Source organism: Tetrao urogallus (genome assembly GCF_951394365.1).
Source record: "Tetrao urogallus genome assembly, chromosome: 15".
NCBI classification, from domain to species: Eukaryota; Metazoa; Chordata; class Aves; order Galliformes; family Phasianidae; genus Tetrao; species Tetrao urogallus.
The window spans coordinates 6,561,252-6,585,790 of record NC_136828.1 but is presented as its reverse complement, the minus strand read 5'-3'; the positions used below and the strand labels follow the sequence as shown (position 1 = coordinate 6,585,790).

Here is a 24,539-nt window from a genome sequence, read left to right as displayed (position 1 = left end):
CCCACCCCAATTCTTACAAGTATAATTTATAAAAACTGTGCAGTTTTTAAATAGTTTCAGTTCTAATCACATTTTGCCCAAAACTCCCGAAAAACACGAACAAACCAGGAACTTATCACAAACTCTAACAGCTTTGAAATGGTAGCAATAAAGTGCCCTGCAATACAATGTTTTGAACAGGTCTAACATGGTACAAATAAGCTAAACTTCCAGTCTTGGAAACTCTAAGGCCCACTAGCATAATCAACACTAATAAGAACGTTAAGCATCCATTACACAGATCACGGAGCTGGTCAGCTGCTCTGTTTTCACATGCTGCAGATCCTCTATCCTTAGCTAGTGGTACCGTTATCTTCCGGCTTTTTATGGTTTTCAATTATTTTTCTGAGCTTCTGTTAGTTTTGCAATTAGGAACAACTTGTCACGACTCTCCTGGAAAGACAGAATAAAAAGCACACTCCAGATAAAACGATGTACAAATTCTATATACAGCTCATTTCTTTACTAGAAGCAGATAGCTGCTCTCATCACCAAGTACTCTAATTAGTGGTTAACAGCACTCTCTCAAATGCCGAAACTATTTTAACAATGGCTTTGAAATCATTTGCGTCACGTTAGGCCACATGTTATCAGTTCTGTATTGAACCCAAAAAGAAACATCTGACATACCTAGAGATTTAGAACTGTGCTTCCCAGAAGCCAAACAACAGTGTGCAAGCAGCAATAAAGTAAAGGCTTTTGCTCCTAAATCCCTTATATTCTTAAGAAATCTCTCACCCGGAATATTTTTGCTTTTTGTTTTTTTCCCTAGTGATAAATCGTTAAGTATCATACCTACAAGATGCATTTAACAAAACCACGATCTTTCCTAATAAAGTGAGAAGTCTTAGGAGAAAGGTTAGATTCGGACCAGAGCTGCTTGACAGACCACAGCATACAAATTCTCTTAAACTGACAAACACTATTAGCTTTTGATGGCCGCAAATAACACCGGCAACATTCTCCAAAGACTGGTTAGTGGTGATTTGTTCCACCTTAAGTAATCGTTGCAGGTAGTGCTGGGACTCGTACTCAAGAAAAAGTCCAGCTGTGGTAAAGTAGAAACACAGACTTGGAGTGAAGGGCAAGAAGTCGGGTGTCTGTCTCTGAGCGTGGAGAAGGAAACAAAGACTGAAAGATGGGGGAATGGACAGAAGCCTTAAGTTTGAAGTTCTCTTATGGCAGAAAAAAAACCACGCAGATGGGTTGATTTAAGCAATGCAACAAATAAAGAACAGGGACATCACTTCTCAGTGCATCCCACACACCTGCATTGCTGATACAACTGGGCCTTGCTGCAGCTGCAGCCCAAGCACACCAACTAGACTGAAAAATACTTCTGTGCTTCAGTTACTTTTCCTATGTAATCTATGAAACATTCTTCACTGCCTCCGAACACCAAACATGCAGAAGTGTGGGAAGAATGTTCTTCCTCTGTATGCCTGATTATGGATGCCACAAGGAAAACTTCTGGGGTACAAAAATATATTGAGTTAAATCTTACCATAACCAGTTGTTCCCTTAGCTGCTCAACCACTCTTTTGTGCGCTCCAGCCAAGGCAATCGAATAGAACATAAGGAGGCTGCAAACAACAAACCAACATTATGTTAGCACCATGCAAACAAAAAGGCTGTTATAGGTCAAGGGAATCAATTGTCTACATATATGTTTCAGATGAAAAGAAGATGAGGAAAAAATACAGTAGGATATAGCTTTGCTGAGAAGCACCTGCTATTTTTGTTATTGCCAAGCTGGGACAGAGCTCTAGAAGACGTAGAGGCAAGGCCCAGCTCAGATTTTATAGGTTGTGTTTTGACAGCACAGCTCTCTCTTTATTGCACGGTTGTGGAGTCTCCGCTATTAGCAATATTCAAAACCCAACTGGACATGGTTCCCAAGCACTTACCCTAGGCTACCCTGCTTTGAACATGAGGGCTGAATTAGATCATCTCCAAAGGTAACCTCAAACCCTCAAAATTCTATGAAACCATACCAATTTTCACCTTACAGAATGGCTATTTTAGTCCTCCTTCCTCACCTTTTTTTGTTCCTTTTAAACGAAGTTTAATGAACAGAATTTGTGATCATAGGATTTACAACACCAATTTGCAGAACAATTAACAGTTCTGAGAAAGAAGAATGTGGGACATGGGCTGTGAAAGATGAGGTGGAATAAAGCTAACAAACAACAATAAATGGGTAAAGACATAAGGAGTGAGGCTTCATATGGGCTTTGATGCTTTTGACTGCAAATGGAAAATATGGTCTAAAATTTGTTATCAGCTCAGTAAGGAAGGAAACTAGCCATTTATAACAGGATCAGGTCTCCATATCACTTACCAGGCAACCACAAAAAAAGGCACTGCAAAAGCTTCTGATGCTATGCCAAAAAGGAATTTCTGCAGACCTGTTGGAAACCCAAGTATTGTATCTGGAACAACAGCCCATGAAGTGTTAAAATTTCTGAATGGCCCACATGCCTTGGAAGAGGAGATACTGTGAAAAAAATCAGAAGATAAATGAGATGCTACACCAAAATGTAAAGACAAAATAATCCAACGCAAGCCAGCACCACCTCGCTGATAGGGTAAAAGTGCACCTCATCTTAAAAACGGTATTTTTTTGTTAATATAAACTAAATAGAAGTTTGATTTTATTATAGGCAGGTACACAGTATTCTATTTTATCATTTAGAAGTTATTGATCTATTTCTAGGGAACTGACAACCTTAAAGCAAATGCCAACTTCATAGAAGTTAAATTGTCACTTACTGTGCTATGCTGACTCCCAAAGGAATGAAAGCTAAGATGAGCCCAATCAACAGCACCACCAAGAAAAAATTGTAACTTGATGCTCTGATAGGCCTACTTGCAGGTTTACATGTGTGTATCAACCTGATCTGGAGAGAAAAAAGGAGCAAGAATGTTACATCTATTTATGTATTAACATATTACTTCCCCACCAACTGTATTTTCCATCTTCAGATATGCTACCAGGCAGCCATCCCCCCTTTCATGTACGTGGACTGAGACGGGCAAAGACAAGAATGCTCTGCATTGTAGTATAAACCAACATCTCTTATTCTGAGTAAGTTTGATCCAGATCACACTTGTAGAGAGCCAAATAACATCAGTCACATAGTATATGATCTGCAACGCAGCCTTTTGCTACGATCTGCCAAAGCTTCAGTGAATACACCCCTCCTCACCAGAATTAAACACTGGTAAGAATTTGTTGCACAGGAGATGTCTAATTGTAGAGCAAGGTTTCTGATATGCTGAAACCATGCCATATATCTAATGAAGCTTGGACTTTCCATTTTGCTCCCAAACATTTAGCAGTTTGGCAAAATTTTGCCCAAGTTCTAAGCACTGTAAGCAGTAAACAGATCAATGCAAAAGGAGTTATAAATTACTTTTATTAGAAAAGATTTTTTTAAAAGGCTACAAATAATTTATGTAGTCGTTAAAGCGTTCCTTTCCTTTATGTCAAAGCAAAATTCTATCTTCTCTTAAAAGTAAAAAAATAGTTACAAAAAATAGAGAATTTTATTACCTCATTTCCTGCATACTGTATCTTTGTTTAAGGTTTTGTTTTAAATCAACTGTATACCAACATTAAAAAATGTTTTCTTTGTTGTTGTTACTTGTGTTTACACCAAACATCTTCACTACCTTTTTAATGTAAAAGATGATGAAGTATTTGATAGTTGCTATTGCAGGAAGAAGTGGTGAAAAGAAGGTTCCAATCCAGCAGATCGTCTGTCCATAAATGATATCCAGGACATTGTCAGAAATTCCAAATTCCTGCAAACCCAACCACTGAACTGGCTTCCAAGAGCAATAAGTAACTAGCATCCTAAAAACAAAGAACATCACTAAGTTCTAGAGTGAAGCTACAGAGCTTAGCTGAACGCTAATACACATGAAATTCAGCACTGAAACATTCAATGATGTGACAGAAAGATGTCTGAAGTAGATACAAGTCTCAAAAAAAAGCATCTATCTGTATAAGTACTCAAATAATCAGAGATATTTTACTTTAAAACTGTCAATCTGGTTAGAAATACAGGGAATTAATAAATGAAAAAAAAAAAATCATAAATCATTTTGTAAAGGTATGCTCAAAAGGCAGAGACACTTACTTTCTAGGAAAGTCCACAAACAGGGTCACAGCAATTATTATCATGAAATCAAACATCAACAGTTTATACATTTCTTGCCCAACTGCAGACTCCCAGCACTAGAAAAACGTATGAGGAGAAAAATCAGCATTAAAAGTCTAATGAAAAATGGTTAAAAAATAAAAATAAAAATGCTATCAATCACTAAAACAACACACTTCTCAATCAGCTCACACCAATAAAGATAAAACTGTAATAATTTCCATTTCTAAAGTTTTCAAGTGTTTCAGAGCTTCCAAACCAAGTGTTCTATTTGCTTTCTATGACAATTTGTTTTATTGAAGAAAAAGACAGTGACAACACAACCTTAAATGGACTTCACAGCAGCCAGAAAATCTCTGCTAAATTACCATCTGTTAATGTTCAGCTGTAAATAAATGGAAGATAAGTGATAGACAGACAGATAGATACACATGCACACAGCACGATCTACAGCATGAACAGGAACCACAAGTCCAATTCTGAATACTTTTAAACAACCAAACCTCATGGAAAAATATCTTACTACAAGTTCAGGTGATTAAGGACCAAGATAAGTCTACTTACAGGATAGAGTTCGTAATTGTACCCACAGGCCTTACACTGGTCAGTGGTACAGTGGATCTGAGTCCACAGTGAGACCAACAGAACACCAATATTGGCCAACCGCACAAAGATGCACCTGGAAGAAAAGCAAAAAGCAATCTTACACTTTCCAAAACACAGCTATTCTGGCACCTGACTCCACTGACAGAGGAGCCCAATGAAGAACACAGAGACTGAAAATGCAGCAGTTTTAATGGAATGACCAGGCAGATATCACATACATTTCTTTCTTTAGTAGTAGGTTAAATTGCCTTTCACCTTCTCGGCTTTAGGCTACAGCTCTTTGTTTCTTTTCATTGTACTCTTCCTAGACCAGTCCTGTAAGTTGAGCCCCCAAGCTCTTTATATGGTGGGAGCTCAACCCACAGTGGGCTGCTGCTCTCTGAAGTGCAGTGGAGAGGCCAGATGACAACTTTATGTGCAACATTCCCCTCAGGTGGCTTCAGGCCTTCAGAGGCACTTAACCGAACCAGAAATACAAACACTGGTGTTTAACAATGTTCAAATGCTTCTATCTTGATCTTGCCACCTTAGCCTGCCAAATGCCAGTTCACACACTCAGTTTAAGGTATCTTTTATTCCAAAACTTTTAACTTTTGCCCTGAGCAACGCCCTGCTTCATTTACTGCTATACTGCTCTTTAACATAAGTAAAATTGGTTGCTGTGCACACATAGCAGCTGCACATCCAGGGAACTGCTGCACACAGCAGTGTGAATTCACAGCTCTACAGTCAGCACTTTCCTACTAATTTACCTACTGACTTTCAGATTGTTGAAGATGTCCAGATCATACAGCTAAACAGAACAGAAACTGGAACATTAAATGACTGCACTGTACTGTCAACAAAAGAGGAGATCATTTCCAGATCTGAAATGCAAGCTTCCAATGAAACGTTAAGTCAAATAATGCCTGCTTGGCTTCCAGTGCCCAGGCCCTCTGCTGCAGGGAGTCCAACCTCTGACTCGTGGTATTTGAATGTTTACAATACCTCAAATCTACCAAGAACAAGTTGTTCAAACATCCAAGGCCCCATAGCAAAAATATCTTTACCTCAACAGTGTCAGCCTGATTTCAAAGGCTGGTGAATAATCTTCAAATCTGATCAGAACTGAAAAGATCTGAGGAATAATTAAGTTGACCGCTGTGATCACGATGGATGGCAAATACTGAACTAAAAGATTAGCCTGGAAGCTCACATTGTTGACATCCTGTACAAAAAAAGAGAAAGATGGCAGTACACTCAGGTATTTCTGGCATTGTGCTCTCTTCAGCTACCTACCATTCTTTCCTGTCCAAAACTTTGTCTTCAGCATGCACTCATATTTGGAACAAGGCTGACTGCTGCTATACAACCTTGCTTTTCTCCAAAGCTTCTCCCTGAAAAGGCTGTTTTCACCAAGGCTCACACCTGATTATATTGTCTTGCTCTACTTTAAAGGGTATCAGCTTTTAGACCTATACCTGTACCAAAAGACACTTTAAGTCACTCTCACAGGTAACAAACAGCTCACCTGACTTTCCCACCACATTAACAACCTCCACTACCTACTCACTTAGGCAAGCTCAAGATATCAACCCTTACATATAAAGCCCACAGCAAGCGAAGGCATCTTCTCAGTTGTTCAGTGTTGTGCTATCATCCTTCTCTGTTCTCAAACACTGCTGCTGACACAAAGATTTTGGTCCTCCCCCTCTCTGCAATCTTGGCAGTTTAGAGAAGTCCATCAAGAATACAACTTTCCTCTTCCACAGCCAGTGCCCATCACATCGTCAGTGAACAGAGGAAAGAGTGCAGTCTCCATTTGCAGCAGGCTATTTAAGCCCTGCTGTCCTAGAGAGAACTCAATCACTGTTGAGCTGGCTGCTGGCTCTTGCTGTTCTACTTCTGAATCACTCTTCCCATCTGTTTGTCCTGACAGAGGGGAGCACTCCATCAAACTCGATTCTTTCCAGTACTGATGCAAGAACCTTTTCTTCTGCAAAGTGCTCCCTGATCAGTCTTTGTTTCCCCACACAGCTGTAACTCAAACCACAAACCAAAGATTGTAGTCTTTGCCTTCCATTGCTGTTTATTTTTACAGCTGAACAATCAACTAGATCAAAAAGCTGACGATAATGAAGTTTGTTTTATCCAGATCATTCCCTGAGCCAGATCACTGCCAAGACACACAAGTGTTAGCACTAGCAGATCAGAGGAGTGAGAACAGCTACAGTGGAAAGAAAGTGAGAGCTGCTTTTCTTCCCAGCTGCATTAGCTCCAAGGCACAGACTGGCATCTGAAGCCTCTGTATTAAAGGAAGACACCACTGTTTTTTCTTGCACATCTTTCTTTATCCTTCTCACTCCCTGCTATTAAAAAAACATAGGTAGTTAGAAAGCAAGTGTTTCAAAACCGTTACACGAAAGCTTCTGTATTAGGATATTTGACTCTTTCACAGTAATTCTTGCTCAAATCACCAGCCCCAATTTAATCTATTGTAATGTTATGTCTGATACTTACACTGGAGTTTTCTTGAGAGAAGACAGTTGCTCTAAAAATACAATAAAAGCACACTAATAAAACTGCAATGACAACTATATTTATAAATATTCTCAGAGAGAAGATCTGTAGCTTTTTTTTGATAGTCCTGTCAGCTATTTTTTGCTTCAGTCTTTCTTCCTCCAAATCTGCCTATAAACAAAAGAAAAATAATATATCATTTTCTGATGCAGCATGCAAGTCTTGACACTGTATCTTTTACCTTTGGAGTATTCTTGCCTCAGTGAAGCTAAATCTATAGCTTTTTCTAGGAGGGTCACTATACAGGCTGTTCAAACAGACTGAAAGTGCCTTTTCATAGACACAAACAGGCCCACACAGGACTGGAAGCCCTAGTCAGCTTCCTAGTTCCTAGTCTGGAGCTCTGTACCCAAAGAAAAGCATCCTGTAATCCTCTTCTACTGTGTCAGTACCTCCCTGAGAAAGATATCTATTGTGAGATACTCAGTTTGGTACTACACTTTGATAAGCGTAAATCAGACCTCTCATCTCCACACTTCTGCAGGTAAGCTACCAGCCTTCACCACTCTGACTTGGATTTTTTCTGCTCTGTGAAGAAAAATCAGAGTCTGGCACAGAAAAACAAGCAGAGCCCAGAGAAGCTGGTCACGTCAACATAGCAGGTTTCAGCTTAGCTGATGTAAAAATAGTGCACTACTTGTGAGAGCAACATAAACCGAACAAAAGCACAGATTACTCAGCTGTTTTCTGATTGTACTTCAATTAAAGAGTAACACTAATGGGCAACTTTTTTCAAGGTGTGAATTACCAAGGCAAAAGATTTAGGATTTAAAAGTAAAAAATAAAAAATCCCTTAAGATGACAACTGAACTTTACCGAAACAGAAAGCAACTCTAATTCATGAAATCAGCAATTATTGCTTTGTGATTTGAGGTAGAAATATCTTTTCAGAGGTCACTGTTTCACAACATGAATCTCTGCTTCCAGTGTACACAGAAAAAAATAGTTGTAGTTTCAGCAAAAAAGCATTTCAGGTTCTCCCTTTATAGACGCTTCTGATTTGGGAAGTCCATTAGCTCTGTGTTTTCTAAGCACAACAACTGCCTAACACTTTGCAGACTTACAACTCAGTATACTCAAACTGACTCCCAGCGGTACAAGGTTTTGCCCAAGGTTTTGCTAGACAAGCATTTCCTGTTAGATTGTGTAGAAACTAATACAGGAAACAGGGCTGGAGTGTGAGGAAGAGGCAGATAACACAGGCAGCAAAAGGGTTTGGCTTCAGTCCCCAGTGGATGGGGGAAGGGCCTTCAACCTCACTACCAATTCTTGTCACTTTGCACCACAATTCTAGATAACTAGCAAGTATGTGAGATGATGTGGATTCCCCTGTCCCCAGTGTAAACTACTTCAATATTTCTTACCCCTATTCCACTATCTGTTTAATTATACACTTCTCTTTTTCTCTTTTATATATATATATATATATATATATATATATATATATATATATATATATATATATATATAGCAATAGTAATTGTAGAAAAACAAAAGAAGTTACTCACTTGGAGCTCATATAGCAAGCTGCGATGCTTTAGCCGTGCTGCATTTAGATCTGTAATACAGAAGTCCCAGCCTGCAAAGACTTTGTTGCAGTAACTCTGAAACTGATTTACACCATGCACCAAGTTCTGCCTAAATCCTTTCACAGATCTAAAAAAAAGGCAAAATTACTTCATTCAATACAGACATATTTTAGCCATGAGGAAAAACAATCACACACCACACTTAGGGCAACCTGGCTCATCAAAGACTAAAGCATTGTATTATAATACCAACAAATCTCTAAAAAAATTTCCGTGAGTGGTTCTGCAGGAACCAAAGTCAACTGAAGCCAACACAGCTTCAATATATTATTTTTTCTGGTTCAGCTCCTCAAAATCAAACAAAGGGTACTGCGGCATCGTAACTTCTAGCAAAAGATCCTCAATTTCTATGTAAAGCTGTTCTGTAATTCAGTTTCCCCTACAAGCAAGAATGCAAACTGAGCAACAGGAGCAGTAAATGAAGGATACCAACATCTTTACCTTTTGATTATCCAGAAAAGACTTAGTGCAAGGTAGGCAAACGTAGTTAGCAAGTATGCTAGTGGTAAGTTATATCTCAGGACATTAAGCCATGCAGCATCCATTGTGTAATAGCCATAAAACAAAACTGTCACTTCCAGGAACCCCTGCGAAAAGGCCAAGTTTAAAATGAACACAGAATAATAACAATAACAACAACTGCACTGTTCAATCCCTCCTGGCTCAAACGAAGCATTTTGTAAACGTAAGATTACTGCTGAGGTCACAAGCAGGCTACAACGATCTGTAGATTCTAAATATTTACACACTTCTAACAAACTTCTATGGACACCACATGCAAAAATTCCACGCCTCTCCAACCAGAGAGCACTGTGTCAAGAACACTAGCAACCTACACAGAGAGCACAACAGGGAGCAAGCTCCAGCTCATGGAACATTCAGCAGCTGGAGAAGAGAGGCACAGGCTGCAGTGTGTGACTAACTAGGCCCTGCGGGCTCTCAGAAGTGAAAACTACCATCTCACAGATTAAGGATAAAGGCTAATTTTACCCAGTGATGCCTATGCCTCTTGTTTTTCAAAATTATCAAAGCATCATTTCCTAAGTAAAATGTTCTCATGTTTTATGTGCTATGTGAAACTTACAACTGTAAGAAAAAAATAAAATCAAATTACTTACAGTGCCGGTGAGCAAATCTTTGAGGTACGTATAGTAGTAAACAAGTCCCTTATTACCACTAGGTGTGTAAACTGTGCAATAAGGCTCTGTCAGAAGAAAGGCAGGAAAGGTCACTAACATACTAATCCTCATTAAATTGCAAGTTCAAGTTAATTAAAATATGGCATGTTCTTAATAAAAAAAACAAACAAAACACAATTTCTCTGCCCTGGTGGGTGGGGAGAAGGCAAAGGAATTGAGGAATCTAAAAAACAACAGCGGTACACAGAGATGTTTACCTGTGTTATGTGGAGAAATTTTAGAAGAGCTGCTGTTGAAAATTCCATAATTAGAGATGACAGTGGGAAGTATAACAAAACCGAACATCAGGATGAACATTGAAAAATTCAGCACGACCAGAAAACGCAGGAAGCTGAAATAGGACTGGATGCCAGTACCAAATTTCCCTAGGGATAAAACAAACATGTGTAATACTAATTGAAACGACAAAAATAATTTAAAAAATAATAATAGTGAAGAAACATTATTAAAAGCTAATTTTCAGTACTGTCGGCTTTAAGAAATAAGTGAAAAGGCAATGAGACTTTCTGATCGATTCCTCCACTATATTTCCACCTTCCCCATTACAGATTTTCTGAAGTTAACTCTCCCATCACTCCTAAGCTGTAAGTGTTTAAGCCATACAGTTAAATGTGAAACTATGCTCACACACGTAAGACCACTAATAACAGAAGCAATCTGAAAGAGGAGAAACCAACAGAAGGTGAATACCTTCAATGCTGTGAATATCACGCCGCCAAAGCTCCACGTAAGATGACAACTGTTTGATATCCTTGAGAGTTTTTTTCCATGATTTACTACTAGTTCTTTTCCACTGCTTCCACCCAGAAGAATATTTTATATCAGACTGCTGAGAATCCCTAGGAGATAAGAAATACAATTACTGACCCACTTTTTCAACACAAGGAGCAGCACCAAGCACAACGGTGCCTTCAGAGAGATGTCAGCACTAGAAGATGCAGTAACATATGCTAGCTACCCCTATTATCAATTCTTAATCATTCCATTTTCCTAAAATTCACTATAAAGTGCCAGCTCAGTGAGTTTGAAATTTCTTTGCCAGCATACTGGCATCTAAGAATTAGTTGCTCTCAGAAGTTGCAAACAAATTCCAGGAATGACCCACCGACAGTCTATAATTTCTTCGGTGTTTTTTTTTGTAACATATATATGTACTTCAATTTTACAAACTGGTATCCAGCAACAGCATCAAGGAAAATTCTGAGTGACTCGTATTTGCATTTTTTTCTTTTAAGATTGTCAACTCTCCTCCAGAAGCACAGCTTGACCACTGACTTGTACACAGCAAGCGCTGAAGAAAGGCATTGTTAGGAACCCAGGAGGCAGCAGCCATGCAGGAGACAACAAAGGTTCCAATTTAGAATATTTGGTAATGTGCAAGCGATGCACTAAGCTGCCTGCATACAGCATCAGGAGCACCGCTACTAGCACGTGCTGTGCTGACACCACCCTTCTCAGCTTAAGGTGAAATCAGTATTTAAGCAGGAATCCAGTTAAGCCCTGCTTGCAACAATCAAACAATGCAACAGATGACGCCACTTCATGATCGTAAACACAGCTCCTCACAAAAGATTCCATTCTATGGAAACTACAGGCTACAGCATGTAATGTTTTAAACAAACTCTCTGGAGAACTGTCTGGCCTGTGTTTGTGCTGCATTTTAAACGAAGGCGTGGGCTGCATATTTGTTCCAGACACTGAGTGTTCAGCTTTCACAGCATTTATTATATTAAGCATGCTGTGCTGGCAGCTGCTGTACAATACAGGCACAATTACTGATCCCTGAAGTGCCAAGAGGCCTTATCAGAATCCCATGGTGCTACAAGATCATAAACCACCTCAGAATATCCCAACTTCATTCCTGATGAGCACCAGGGCCACAGAACTGCAGTTCCGCTTCTTGAGTAGTGGAGCACCCAATTTTATGTAAAATTCAGTGCACTGAGACACAGAACTTCTGCAGCATTTTGTGCATCTACAGAGAGTTGGGCCTGACTCTAAAAGCAGTCTGTAGTTCTTAGCTAAGTCCAGCCACTCTACCAGCTTTCTTCTTGCAAGCAATTTGTTCCTGTTCTCTGTGGAGCACCAAACACTGTTTGATGTACAGCTCCTTGGAGGGCTGTACTTCCACCTGTCCCCCAGCTCATAACCACAACTGTGAAGCACCAGACCTAAAGGTCCAAATGTGGCTGGATGGGGATGTTGCAAAGACAACGGATGTACCCTCTGCTATCAAGAGCTCTGAGCCCAGTAGTAAGATATGAGACAGCTGAAGTCACAAGTGAGAAATACAGCCCGCTGACAGCTACGCTGATGGGCAGGAACTGCTCACAGCAGAGAAGAGCTTACAGGATGTGAAAGGAGAAAATGGTCTTAAAAAGCTGTCTCACGCTTATCAATTCCGCAATAGAGAGCACGCTGTGTTTGAGCACAATGCAAGGAAGAACGGAAACAGCAGTGCTCAGAGCTGATGAGGAGGCTGGGCTGCTTGCAGTGACAGGTCAGCTGCTGGGACCCTTAGGAGCACAAACTCTTGAGACAAGAGGAAGAAGCCAGCAAGAATCACGTCCATCTGCAGCAGGTCAGCTCCTCGTTGTGAGCGTGTTCCTCCCATTCGCTGCACTCCCTCACCCAGTCAGGCTCCCGGCAGCCACAGTGCTGCAGGTGGGGCCGCGACGGGTTCCTGACAGAAGAGACTGAGCAACTTCTCAAAACAGTGCCCCGCAGGGACAAGTAAGCCCCATTCTGTGCCTGCCTTTCATCTCACACGTGCTACATTCCTTTGGGTGCAGGTCATATTTAAAAGCGCAGAGAAAAGCAAATGTAAAGAACCTTATTATCCTCTTCTCGGCGATGCTCGTGGTCAGCTCCCAGAGGTGCCTGACCCCGCGCTCCTCTCCCTCGGGCTGCGGCCCCCGGAACTCAGCAGCGGCGATTCCCCGCAGGTTCCCCGGCCGCTCCTGGACATCTCCGGCGGCCCGGCGCCTCCGCACGGATCGGTAGCTGGGCAGCTCCTGCAGGAACCCTACAGGTGCCGCCGCGCGCGACTCCTCGGGGGAAAAGAGCTCTGCGAGACGGAGGAAGCGCGTTTAAAACATGGCACCCGGCCGGGAGCGCGCACCCCGCGATCGCCGACACCCCGCGGCGCTGCGAGCGGCACGGCCGCCCCCGTGCCCCCGTTCCAAGCCCCACCAGCACCTCCGGCACCACCTGCCGCCCCGGCCCCGCGCTGCCCCCTTCCCCCCCCCCTTCCCGCAGCGCTCCGCGCGGTACCTGCCGCCCTTACCGCCCCAGCTGCTGTTGTCCGCCACCCAGCCCGGCAGCTCCGCGCCGGCCCCGAACTCGCTCATGTCTGCTTGTGGACGCCGCGCTGCCGTTTCCGGGCGCCGCGAAGTTCGGGGAGCGGCGGGGCGGCGGCTGCCGGGGCCGGGGCCGCCGGCGGGGCGGGGGCGAAGCTCCGCGCTCGGTCCGCGCTCCTCCTCCTTCGGCTGCAGGAGGCGCGCGCGGCCCCTCCCTCAAGCGGTGGAGGTGGGGGCGGTTTGTGCCCGGCTCCGTGTGTCCGTGTGTCCGTGTGTCCGTGTGTCCGTGTGTCCGTGTGTCCGTGTGTCCGTGTGTGAGTGGGGGCGGCGCTGCGGGGTGAGGGGAGCGGCTGAGGGCTGCGCGCTGCTCTCACCCAGCGCTGTGTTCAGTACTGAGCCCTCTCCTTCCGTGGCAGGGCTTTGTGGGTTGAAAATCGGGGAGTCAGGCTTCGGGGCGGTTATCTTCTTATTCCACTTCCCTAAGGCAGCGTGCAGACACGAATAAAAATCTTTTCGTTGGAGAGAAGTGATGCCCACACACCCCAGCAGCGAGGGCACGAGGCCGTGGTACGCTGGTTTAGAAATAAGTTCTGTTTTGTCATCTTCTGCTTGCGTCTGGTGTGAGGAGCAACGAAAACTCAGACTGATGTGTGGTTGAGAGCCGCCAGGTCCTTGGCCTGAACTCCTCAACTTGTTGTGAGCACTTCTTACCTTCAGTGTGAAAAGAAAATACGTAAGTGAGGAAGTAGGAAAGCACTCTGTGAGGAAAAGTAATCTTTCTGCAGTAAAAATGAATCATTGGGTTTCAGGATGCTGAGTCAGGCATCAGCAAGGACACTCACCTCTGTGCTGTCAGCTCAGACTTGGTTTTTGAATTGCTTTATTAGCAAGAGGAATTCATATGGTCACATCAGTTTTCATAATCATAAAATGTTAGCGATAAAAATGCAAGCTAGCATCTGTGTGTACTGCAAGTAATGTAGGTGTGCGTGGTTATCAGTGTGTTTGTGTATTATGTGCAGGAAGACAAGAACTTAGAGAACACTGAGACATGGAACTACTTCCTTATTGCATGGAGCTACTTTCCAGAAAAAACATTTTGTTGATATTCCAGATTTCATGCTGGTATATTGGTCTAGAAAATAATTAACATGCTTTTAATATATTTTTCCTATGAGAAAAATCTATAGTATGTGCTCATGTTTCCATAGGTCACTGTGAAGGCCAGTTCATAGGCCAGGAGGTCATGTCTGCTGTTTCTTCCCATGGTGGTTTTCCCAGGTGGCACATTTTGCATAGCAAATCCTGACACTGTGTGGCTGCTGGAGGCCAGGCTGCACTTTAGCTCTAGGATGTACAAGATCTGTCTGTAACAGAGCAAGGTACTGCAGGGAAATGTGTTTACAGTTTGTTGTGGTTCCTTGGTTGAGCATCGCATTTAATGCTCTTTGTTTGAATAACTTCCAGTTGACCATTCCTGAAAAATTGGGCGTTAAAAATTGAAACCCCTGAAAATCGTGTTGCTGAGCATTCGTGCAACATCTGCAAAGTGTGCACCAGCTGTGTACATTTATAGCACCACCAGAGCCTAAGTGCCCGCTTTTATTGGTGCATGGAAGCCAACCAAGCATGGATATTTGGCTGTGGCTGCAAAGCAGGACCAGCTCTGACTTAAATAGGAATTGTTACGGGCTGATGCTTTCCCACAGTGCTATGTGGGGTGTCAATATTGCTCTTTATTTTTGTTCCTTTTCTAAGAATAAAAAGAAGAAAGGTAATACACTTGTTAATAGGATTGCTGTTCTGAAATGCTGTGTGATAGAAGAAACTCTTTAAGAACAGATGTAGATAAAGATTGCAGTAATTGCAACAAGGTTGACTTCCCCAGGAATTCCATGAAAGCATTCTCTCTTCTCTCTTTTTGAGTAGCAAAAGCTGTTCAGGACCTTGGCAATGTTTCTGTTCATTTTGCGATTCACAGCAATCTTAGGTGGGAAAGCAGGAAGAGAAAGAGTGCTAAGGAGAAGGTGATACAGCCAGTGTCTGTCACATGCACGCCTGCGGCCACTTCCTCTTTCGGGTTGTTTCTCCAATGTGCCCCACTCACAAAGCAGCAGTTCTCAGTCTGCACTGAGCACAGAAGCTTGTGCCATATTCTGCCATGATCATGGGGACATGAAGGTGTCATTTAGTAACAGCACACGCTTCCAGGACACTTTGTGTGTGTGTGGTTCTTCTTAATGCTCAAAAAAACCCTAGCTTCTAAGATTCAGAGAAGTTCTGAGTGTTCAATTCTGGGCACTTCTTGTATTCAGCCACCTCCTGTTTTGCTGTGGGTCTCTGCCACATGCAAGCAGCAGCTGGATCAGCATGAGAGATCTTCAGACAGGTCCTCTGCAGTCACGCCAGGAATGTTGCTTTGGGCAAAACGTGGTCTTAAAGCGGAACTAGAAAATTTCACCTAATTCTGTGTTGAATGCATCTGGTACAGGATATAGGCATGGTTTACCTAATTTCAGAACTGATTAAGCACTGTCCACTTGGTAAAAGTGATCCTTGTGCACTACAACAGTGCAGCTTCTGAACACAGAGGAGGTTGGTTTGTGACTGCTTCCCACCAGCTGGTAAGGCCTTCAGTCCAAAGGCTGGCTGACATTTTGTTTTTACATCATCATCATTACCATCTTGCTTACCAGAGAAGCTATTTAGGAATAATTTCTGGAAGCTGTAAGATATGTGCTTGCTGTGAATATTAAATGTGCCAACACGGTGTAACAAACTATATAAACATAGGAAGGGATGGGTTCTGTGGTTCTGTACAGAATCAATGGAAAGGAGACCAGTGATGGGCAGTCCTATGGGTGTGATACAGCAGAGCCAGTCTAGTCCTCCTCCCATTTCTCTTTTCACTACCGCCTGTCCCAGTGGTGGCTGTTGGGCCCCACACTGAATTCGAGGATGCTGCTCTGTTGAAAGGACAGCAGAAGCCTTTGGGAAGGGCTGCAGTGACTGGCTGTGCTGGAGGAATGCCCAGTCCAGCTCAGTGCAAGTAGGGGTGAATTCCCGTCAGCGTCCAGCCCTGCTGAGGTGTTCTGGAGGAGAAGCTGCTTCCTCCCTGGTGCTTCCCTGTCACTGTGCTCCTGCTCAGCTGTAGCTTCAAACAGAATTTTGTCCCGGTCAGCTTGAAGGGAAGATGTGGAGGAGAAGTGAATGTGAAAAATCAATAGGTGTGTATCACTAAAAGAGAAGAAATGCCGTGTGTTCACGACGTTCTACCAGAAAGCTGGGCTGGTGGTAAATCCCCTGTCCAGAAGCTGCCAAGTACTGCCTGGCATAGCGTGTCTGCGTAAGTATGTATTTAATTGGCCCTGAACGAGCTTTCCTGTAAGAAATAAGATTGTAAGGTCAAGGTTTTTGTTTATCTCTGCTCTATAAATGATTAATCCGAAGATAAAGGTAAATGCATCGTGTCCCTAAAGATGATTTCTTTGTATTATTTTATTATGTTGTTATTGCGATCCGGGCAAACAGCAAAGGAGGCGTTAATTCACAGAGGGAAAGAAAGCGACAGACCCGGCGGTCAGGCAGAAACAAAGCCGTAAGCGCTGGACAACTGCCCCGAGTTCCGGGGGTAAACGCGGGGCGGGCCTGGGGCGCCGGGAGGAACCGCCTGCAGGGCCGGGCCTCGGCGCCGTGCGCGGAGCGAGCCGGCGGCAGGTAGGGGCGGCGCGGGGGTCCGGGATGCGGCCGCTCTCCGGTGGTTTCGCCACGCATCTGTGCCGCCGTTGTCGCTCGAGCGGCCGGCCCGGTATCCTAGGGCTCCGTGTTGGTGTACAGGAATGTAACTGAAAGCTGGGCTGCGGGTTTGCTCAGGGATGTGCGAGGCTTCTGCGGGCTGGGAGGTGAGCAGCCACCCGCAGCCGTGCCCAGTTACGTGGCGCCTCGTGGCTTCATCTCCCTGTTCATCACTTCAGAGCTTCTGCTGTCTTCAGCCGGAAAGGTTGATCCCGTACGGATCAGCTGCCGCAGCAACTTTCATCGTTCCCTGGCGTGTTCGGTGTGCCGAGGTGTGCCAGCCTTGCTGGGATCACCAGCTGGCAGCGTGGCATCTGCTCTTGCTTTGGGGCAGCTTGCTTTTCAGACTCTGCCACTTAGTGAATGGATGTGGTGCTGCTTTTTCCAAAGAGCGGGTTGTGATTTTCCTAAATTGCAACAGGTAATGGAAAGCCAGAAGTAGATGGGGAAGGTTTTTATTCTGGCTATGAAAGTAATGAAGTGTTGTGGTATTGTTCTGTGGGCAGACATAACAGGAACTGGTGCTGTGTAGATGTCCCTGCTCTCACTTTTGTAAACAAGCCTCTAATTGTAACTAATGTACTCCTTCTGTTTATTGAAAAATAGAATTGTAATGTACTCACATGCTACACTATATTATAACTTAGCTATATTTTGTCTGAAAAAAAGTGTTTAGCTTATGTGAAAGTAATTATCCAGTAATTTGAAAACCACTTACAAGGATTTTGAAGTGCGAGGAGAAACCTGTGACTCCATTCTGCTGACTGGTTCTCTCCAGCCATTTTCTGACTTGTTAGTTGATTTACTAGCACGTAGTGAATAGCTTTTGTTTTTTTTTCAGGGTCATTGTGAGTGCTGGCTGCACACATAATTATCAATGACAGTAACAGAACAGGAAGTTAAACCAGGAATTACAAACAGAACAATACCTTTATTCTGTTGGACAAAACTGTGCACCTTCAAAGCTCCATTTGTTAATCTAAAATGACCATATCTGTAGTTTTAGTGTGGTTTTCCAATTGAACTTATGAATGAGATTCCTGTAACTGATACTGCTCATTAAAGTATAATTTGAAGGTTGCATTTAGTCTGGATAGCTGTCTATTGCACGCACAGCATAAACAAAGTTTTTTTTTAAGGCAAAACATTAGAGCTGTTGTAATTGGTATCTTGTGCCTCTAATGGATGTTCTGTGTTAGGCTGTCTTTACAGTGAAAGCAGAAAGCTTAATTTCAAGCAAGTGTTCTTGAATACTACTTTTTTTTTGTTAATCAAACATTTCCTTCTAATGCAAGTAGCTGGTAATGCTGCTTAATAGATAGACAAAAATATTCATTTTGCAAAGCAAGGCTTAGTTTGTAGTTTGGAAATGTAGTCACAAGATTGACTTGCATGGATAGAGAGATGTTTGCCTTAGTCTCCGTCTACAAGCAAGGTTAAGTTTTTCAAGTGTTTTTAAGAGAAATGCTCATCGTTAATTATTCTTGCTAATCTTTCCTGTGGGGGAAGCACATGTGCTGTTTTTACTCTTAAGTTCCCTATTCTAATTCTAGTAGTTATTATATATCCCTGATCGTTTTTAGCCAACTCTTAGAATTTTCCCAGTGGATTAAGTTGGCAACTTGAGGTCACAGGTAATAAAATAGAAGCAGCAAAGATAAGAGGCTTGCACTCAAAGGAATCTCTGCAGAGAGGATTGATAAGGCAGTTGAGTTATACAAAATCACTGTGGTATGTTCTTCAGTCCATAAGGGTTGTGATTGGGTGAGATCTTCTAGGTAGAGGAATGGATAATTATGTGGCAGATTAGGGAGAGTACTGTGAACTTCACTGTCATGGTTTGGACTTGTTTCTGTGATAAATTAATGAATCTGAACTTTAATTCACTGCTACTGGACAAAATTTTGAAATATGTGCCAAGTTCTGAAGGCTCAGGACAGGGTAATTAAACTATATGTTGTAATTATTTTTTTTAATGTTCCAGTGTCATGTCCATTATAAAGGTGTTTAAACTCAGGTGAAGAGTCAAATCCCATTGAAATGCTGCAAACATGAAGTAGCTGGCAATCCTCTGAAAGCCTTATTTAAACAGCCACAGGTGATGTTAACTTGCAATTGAAGTGGACAGAATGAAAACGTTGCAGTCTTACTATATTTTGGGGCAGAGAGAAATTACAAGAGGACTATTAAATGGAAAGGACAGGCAAACAGATGAGGAAAAAAAGAGGGTATAGAGCAGACATGGAGCTGAGCTCTTCAGGCTTAAGCTGTAGCTGTAGACTTTGGGAGCAGCCTGTTGAGAGCAGAGAGAGTCCATCAGTAGGATGTTCCCCAGTGTCAGATGCATGCTGTTCTACGAGCTGATGTCAGCCTGCCTGGCTACAGGTACCCTGTACCCTACTCTCTCTCATCAAGAAAAGGTGGGGGGATGGAGAGAATGGGATCTGTATTCTGGTGGGGGCACTGTATTGTAGGGCTAGGAAGTGCCTTTCTCTGTGAGCTGAGGTTGGGAGAGGCAACAGCGCTGTGACCATAATGACAGTGCTGTCGCTCTCCCCCATTTTCTTCCCAATGTTCCCGTCTGCCATTTGAATGCTGCTTTAAGCAGATGTGTCTTTGCTACTATCACTTGTCTTTCACTGAGAAGATCTTTTAACAGAGGCTATTTGCGTTGCTAAAATTTATTGAGAGTCAAAGATAATAAAGGTGACATCAGCTGCTGTTGTTCACCATGGTAACATCAATAGAAGCACAAAGGAAAGAGGTGGTGTTTGTCGGTATGGATCAGGTACTTTGGCAGTGTGCATAAAAAGTAATTGACTTTCACTTCCTTGTATGACTCACATTTGTTTCGTTGCTAATATGTCAATTTAAGATCAGGCTGTTGATGTAGTTCAGGCTTTGGCACAGCTGACAGGCCCTCTGGATTTTCTGGGAGACTTCCTATTTCTTGCAGTAGTGTTGAAACTGCTGGAGTTGAGTTAGTGAAAAAGCAGCGGTGAGTATTGGAACCTGATTGCTGACAGAACTTCTGTCTCTCAAACTCACTTTTGGCTTCCAGAAATCAATCTGATTTTTCAGTTTGAAGCTATGTGGAACATTGTCATGGAATGGTGTAAGAGCAGAGGGACCCTAAAGGTCATCCAGTTTCAACTCCCTGGTCTGATTGCCACCCAGCAGGTCAGGCTGCCCAGTGCTCCGTCCTCCTTGGCCTCGAATGCCTCCAGCGATGGGGCCTCTACAGCTCTGGGCAGCCTGTGCCAGGGCCTTACCATCCTCTCAGTAAAGATTTTCCACTAACAGCTAACCTAAGTCTCCCCTCTTCTATTTTGAAATCATTCTGCCTTTTCCTATTGCTATCTGCTCATGTAAATGGCAGCGTCCCTTCTGTTCATAAGCTCCCCTTAAGTACTGGAAGGCCACAGTCAGGTCTGCCTTGAGCTTTCTCTTCTTCTGTTCAACAGGAGAGGGACTCAACAAAAATAACTTACATAGTGGTGGAGGGCTGTTCAGTCATACCCTAGAAAATTAAATGGTCTTCATGCTAAAGGAAAACATTCGACCAGATGAATCAGTTCTTCCGTAATTTGTTCCCTTTGTTCAGCACTGTTAAGTAAACTATGATGTAGTTCTGCAGCTTACTGTTTGCGTTGACTTACAGGATTTCTGTAAGTAGAATTTGCTTCACGTGTTCTTTTTGAGGAAAGCAGGTAAATGGCTTGAAGGTGTGAGGGTTCTCCTGTAATGCGATACCACACCAAAATGTAGTTTAGCCAGCCATGCGAGTTTGTTTGATTAAAATTCTAAAGGAGGATTGGTGTCGCAGTAAATTACCCAAACAGGAGTGGATGAAACAATCTGGGAGTATTTTCTGATAGCTGTTGGTTTGTGACGTGAAGGCCGTTAGTTATTCTGGGAAGTGGTCCAGAAGCACGAGCTAGCACTGCTTGAATGTTCCTGCTTTATGTCTTTGCAGCGTGTTCAAGGATTTAAGTGGGAAGCACCCTCTCTCCACCTATGCTGTAACTTATTTGCTTGTCTGTGATTCTTAAGCCAGCTGACCTTAAAACTTTCTGTTCTCCAGTGTGAGAAGTAGACAAGATTTATCTATTTGCTTGCCAGAATCCAAAATGTCACCCAACAAATAGATGCCACCCTGAGAAGGGAAGGTTTGCTGAGCTTTTACTTTTAATCTTCCTGAGTAATCTTTGTTCTTCAACTGTTCAGTTTTTTCTTTTGGAAGATAACTTTTTAAAGGGGAGGGTAAGTCTAAACTTCATATCCGTTCCTGGAGCCATGATTTACTGGATCCCATCATAGTTCAAAGAGGAGAAGAGAGTGGTTTAGCTTGTATATTTCATGCTTCTGGCTTTTCCAATGAAGTGTGACTGATAAGAAATCTATAAACTGCCAGTACCTCAAACCACAAACCAAACCAATGATGTACACACCTGATTTGATAGAAAAAGTTTGTCATGATTTTGGGGTTTGGAATGGAGGAAGTGGGTGGATTGGTGTGCCATCTGTACGCCCTTGTGTGCTACCTGCACTACCCTGCGTGCTACTTGTACACCTGTAGCATCATGTGCACTCATCCCACTCCAGAGCATGTTGTGCACCACGGCAGTCTTTGGCTGAGTATGGGTGCAGTCAGGAAACATGGGTTTTTCACATGGTTTTCCATGGGTTTTCTTACTCCAAATGCCATTCAATGGGACCTAATATCCTCAGCTAGCAAGAGGAAAAATCTTTTTTTCCTTTTCAGTTGGAAGAAAATGTCTGTGTACGTAGGGAATTAATTTTAAGTCATCCAAACTTCAGGAGCAGGGAAAGACAGCGACTGGCTTCACATGTTGGGTTCCATGTGAGGCTGTAATTGTCCTTGTAGATTTGCAAGGAAATCCTGACACTTATGCACTGCTGTGCATCTTAGGACTCAGAGGAAAGGAAGTGGATAATGATGGAGCCAGTGGACTGTCAGTCTTGGGCATATTGAAGGTCTGGAGGTCTTCAAAAGAAGTAAGAGAAAGAAGTGATGGCTGTATCTTTCAGACAAGCTGACCTCATACTTGTTGGTTGCACTTCAGCAAGTTGGTTGGTATCGCTGATGGATGCTTGCTGCTTGGCAATGCTGGTTCTGCAGAACCCACATGTTTACATCCAAATATTTCTTCTCTACGGTTTGAAGAACAGGCAAGCTGACAAGCCATTAAGATTTGTGCTGGGTCTGAGGGAGTGAGGTTTCTTGGAAACCAGCTCAAAAGCAGAACAATGTCATTTGGGGCATTCTAAGAGAATTGTCTGAGTGTTTTCTGCCTCTGAGAAGGCCGTCTTTTCTTTAGCTTTTCATTACAGTTTGAAATGTTAAATATTTTTAGAGGGAAATGTACTTTTCTAGGCAAATTGTTGCAGCAGACCCTCGTCATGTATTGCAGAGCTAAGTATATGTTCTTTTAAATGGAGCCTAGGGACAGAACATGCCCTTTCCTGCATAGTTTGTACAGAACTTCAGCACTGGCTTACAGTATGTCTGAAAAGATTGATGAGGGACTCAGTGGCTTCTGGCAAATAAAACTCACCAAGACTTTTCATATAAGAACTGTTAGATTCCTGGAGTGATTGTTGATTTTCTCTGGGGATTGCTGGATTTCTCTGGCTCTGCTAATTACTTGTCTGACTAAATGAGAATCTCACCCTGTTTCTGTACATACGAAGCTGCAGCACGAAAAAAGCACATTTCACTTGTGGGAAGTGGTGTTACAGCTTTGTGTTGGCAGGGATGGCAGTCCATTATTTCCAGTGATACAGCACGGGCTGCTTGTCTGGTGTAGGCTTTTATTGAGTATTTGCTCAAGATGTGGGCCTTGTTATAACGTACTTCATCACGATATAATGAAAGTATAGACAATTTTCTAATTAAAATGTAAGACTTAATTCGATCGATCATTAGCGTTTACATGCAAATCTCTCTACAAGTCATCAAGCAAAACCTGGACTATGTTTTACACCTGTATGTCTTTGTGTCCAGGATCCTTAGAGGTGCAAATGACACAATCCTGAGCTTGTTTTGAGCAAATGAGAAGATTTTGCCTGGCCTGCAAAGCCAGACAAAAGCCTTAAAAAGGCACTGTACAATTATCTGTTTGGAAGATTACTTTTCTGTGTCTGATGCTTTCTTTACAGCAGTAGAAATTAAGTGAAAACCATTCAAGACAGAAAGGTTGATTGAGAGTGCAATGTTAAATGAAGCTCAGCTCCACTTTTCTGGGAGTGGAGTTGAGATTAAAGCAAGGTGTCTGATCGGTTTTGCCAGATCTATCATTTTATTAATTTATTTTTATTATTTTGTATTTTATTTCTTTTTTTTTTTTCCTTCCCTGTTGTTAAATAGCTTGCTAGCTGGTCGAACTTGACACGATGCCTTTAAGAACAAATACTAAAAATTACTTCCTTTTAATTTATTTTTTTTAGTATGGCTTTGATTAATTGCAAGAACTACCTATTTAATTTGGATTCTGTCTTTAATTTGAATAGAAGATTGTCCTTTCACTGACTAACCTGGGCTTGTTTTGCTAATAATTTTAAACTCTGACCAGGTTTGGTTTGTTTAAAGGTGAAGTGAAACTCTAAGAAGTAAAGCTAAGGATGAAACTATTTACAAGATCAATACATGAAGTCGTTAGAAGAGCCCTTGTTGAGAATGGTCCAGTGTCCCAAGCTCACAGCTGAGGATTGGAGGTGCCCCTGTTAGTGAGGAAGTGGGCAGACTTTTCTTACCTGTTGGTTTTGGAGCCACAGCCGTCACAGAAAAATTGTGTGTTTGTTTTCTCCTGTATGAGAAAGAAAGAGGATGTACTTCCTTCTTAATGTTTTAACACACTCCTAAAACCTGCTTTTAGTCAATGCTGGTCAAGTCTTCATGTGGCGCTCCAATTCTGTAATCTTGTGTAGAGCTAGCTATAGAGAAATAGGAGTTCTTGTTTTACATGAGTCTTGTAGTGGACCCTAAATTTCACAGTGATAAACAAAATAAAGTCAGAGCACGAAGATGGTTCTAATTTCTGTTTATATTGTTGTCTTTTGCATGTTAGTGAGGTGACAAACTCAAACTAAAGGCAAAAATGAGGTTCTTTCTTTCCATTTCGTGTGAGTGTGTGTGTATACATACATACATACATATATATATGTTTTGTAATTAGGTCAGAAATCAGTCTACCCAGGAACGTGTTACTGGAGCAGCAGAGACAAAAATAAGGGAGATTTCTTCTCTCAAACCAAAGACTTGCC

General features: G+C 42.4%; 1 protein-coding gene across 1 annotated transcript; it reads right to left on the bottom strand.

Moving 5' to 3' along the window:
• Positions 1-407: 407 nt before the first annotated feature.
• TMC7 (transmembrane channel like 7) lies at positions 408-13,508 on the bottom strand (the record flags this gene model as incomplete). Its single annotated transcript, XM_079542852.1, has 17 exons — positions 408-432; positions 1,035-1,170; positions 1,519-1,622; positions 2,381-2,536; positions 2,812-2,939; positions 3,715-3,898; positions 4,185-4,282; positions 4,770-4,884; positions 5,861-6,018; positions 7,311-7,481; positions 8,879-9,026; positions 9,401-9,546; positions 10,078-10,163; positions 10,356-10,523; positions 10,849-10,997; positions 12,991-13,225; positions 13,445-13,508. 17 exons carry the CDS (start codon positions 13,506-13,508, stop codon positions 408-410), a joined length of 2,271 nt encoding a protein of 756 aa, XP_079398978.1.
• Between the last annotated feature and the right edge of the window lie 11,031 nt (positions 13,509-24,539).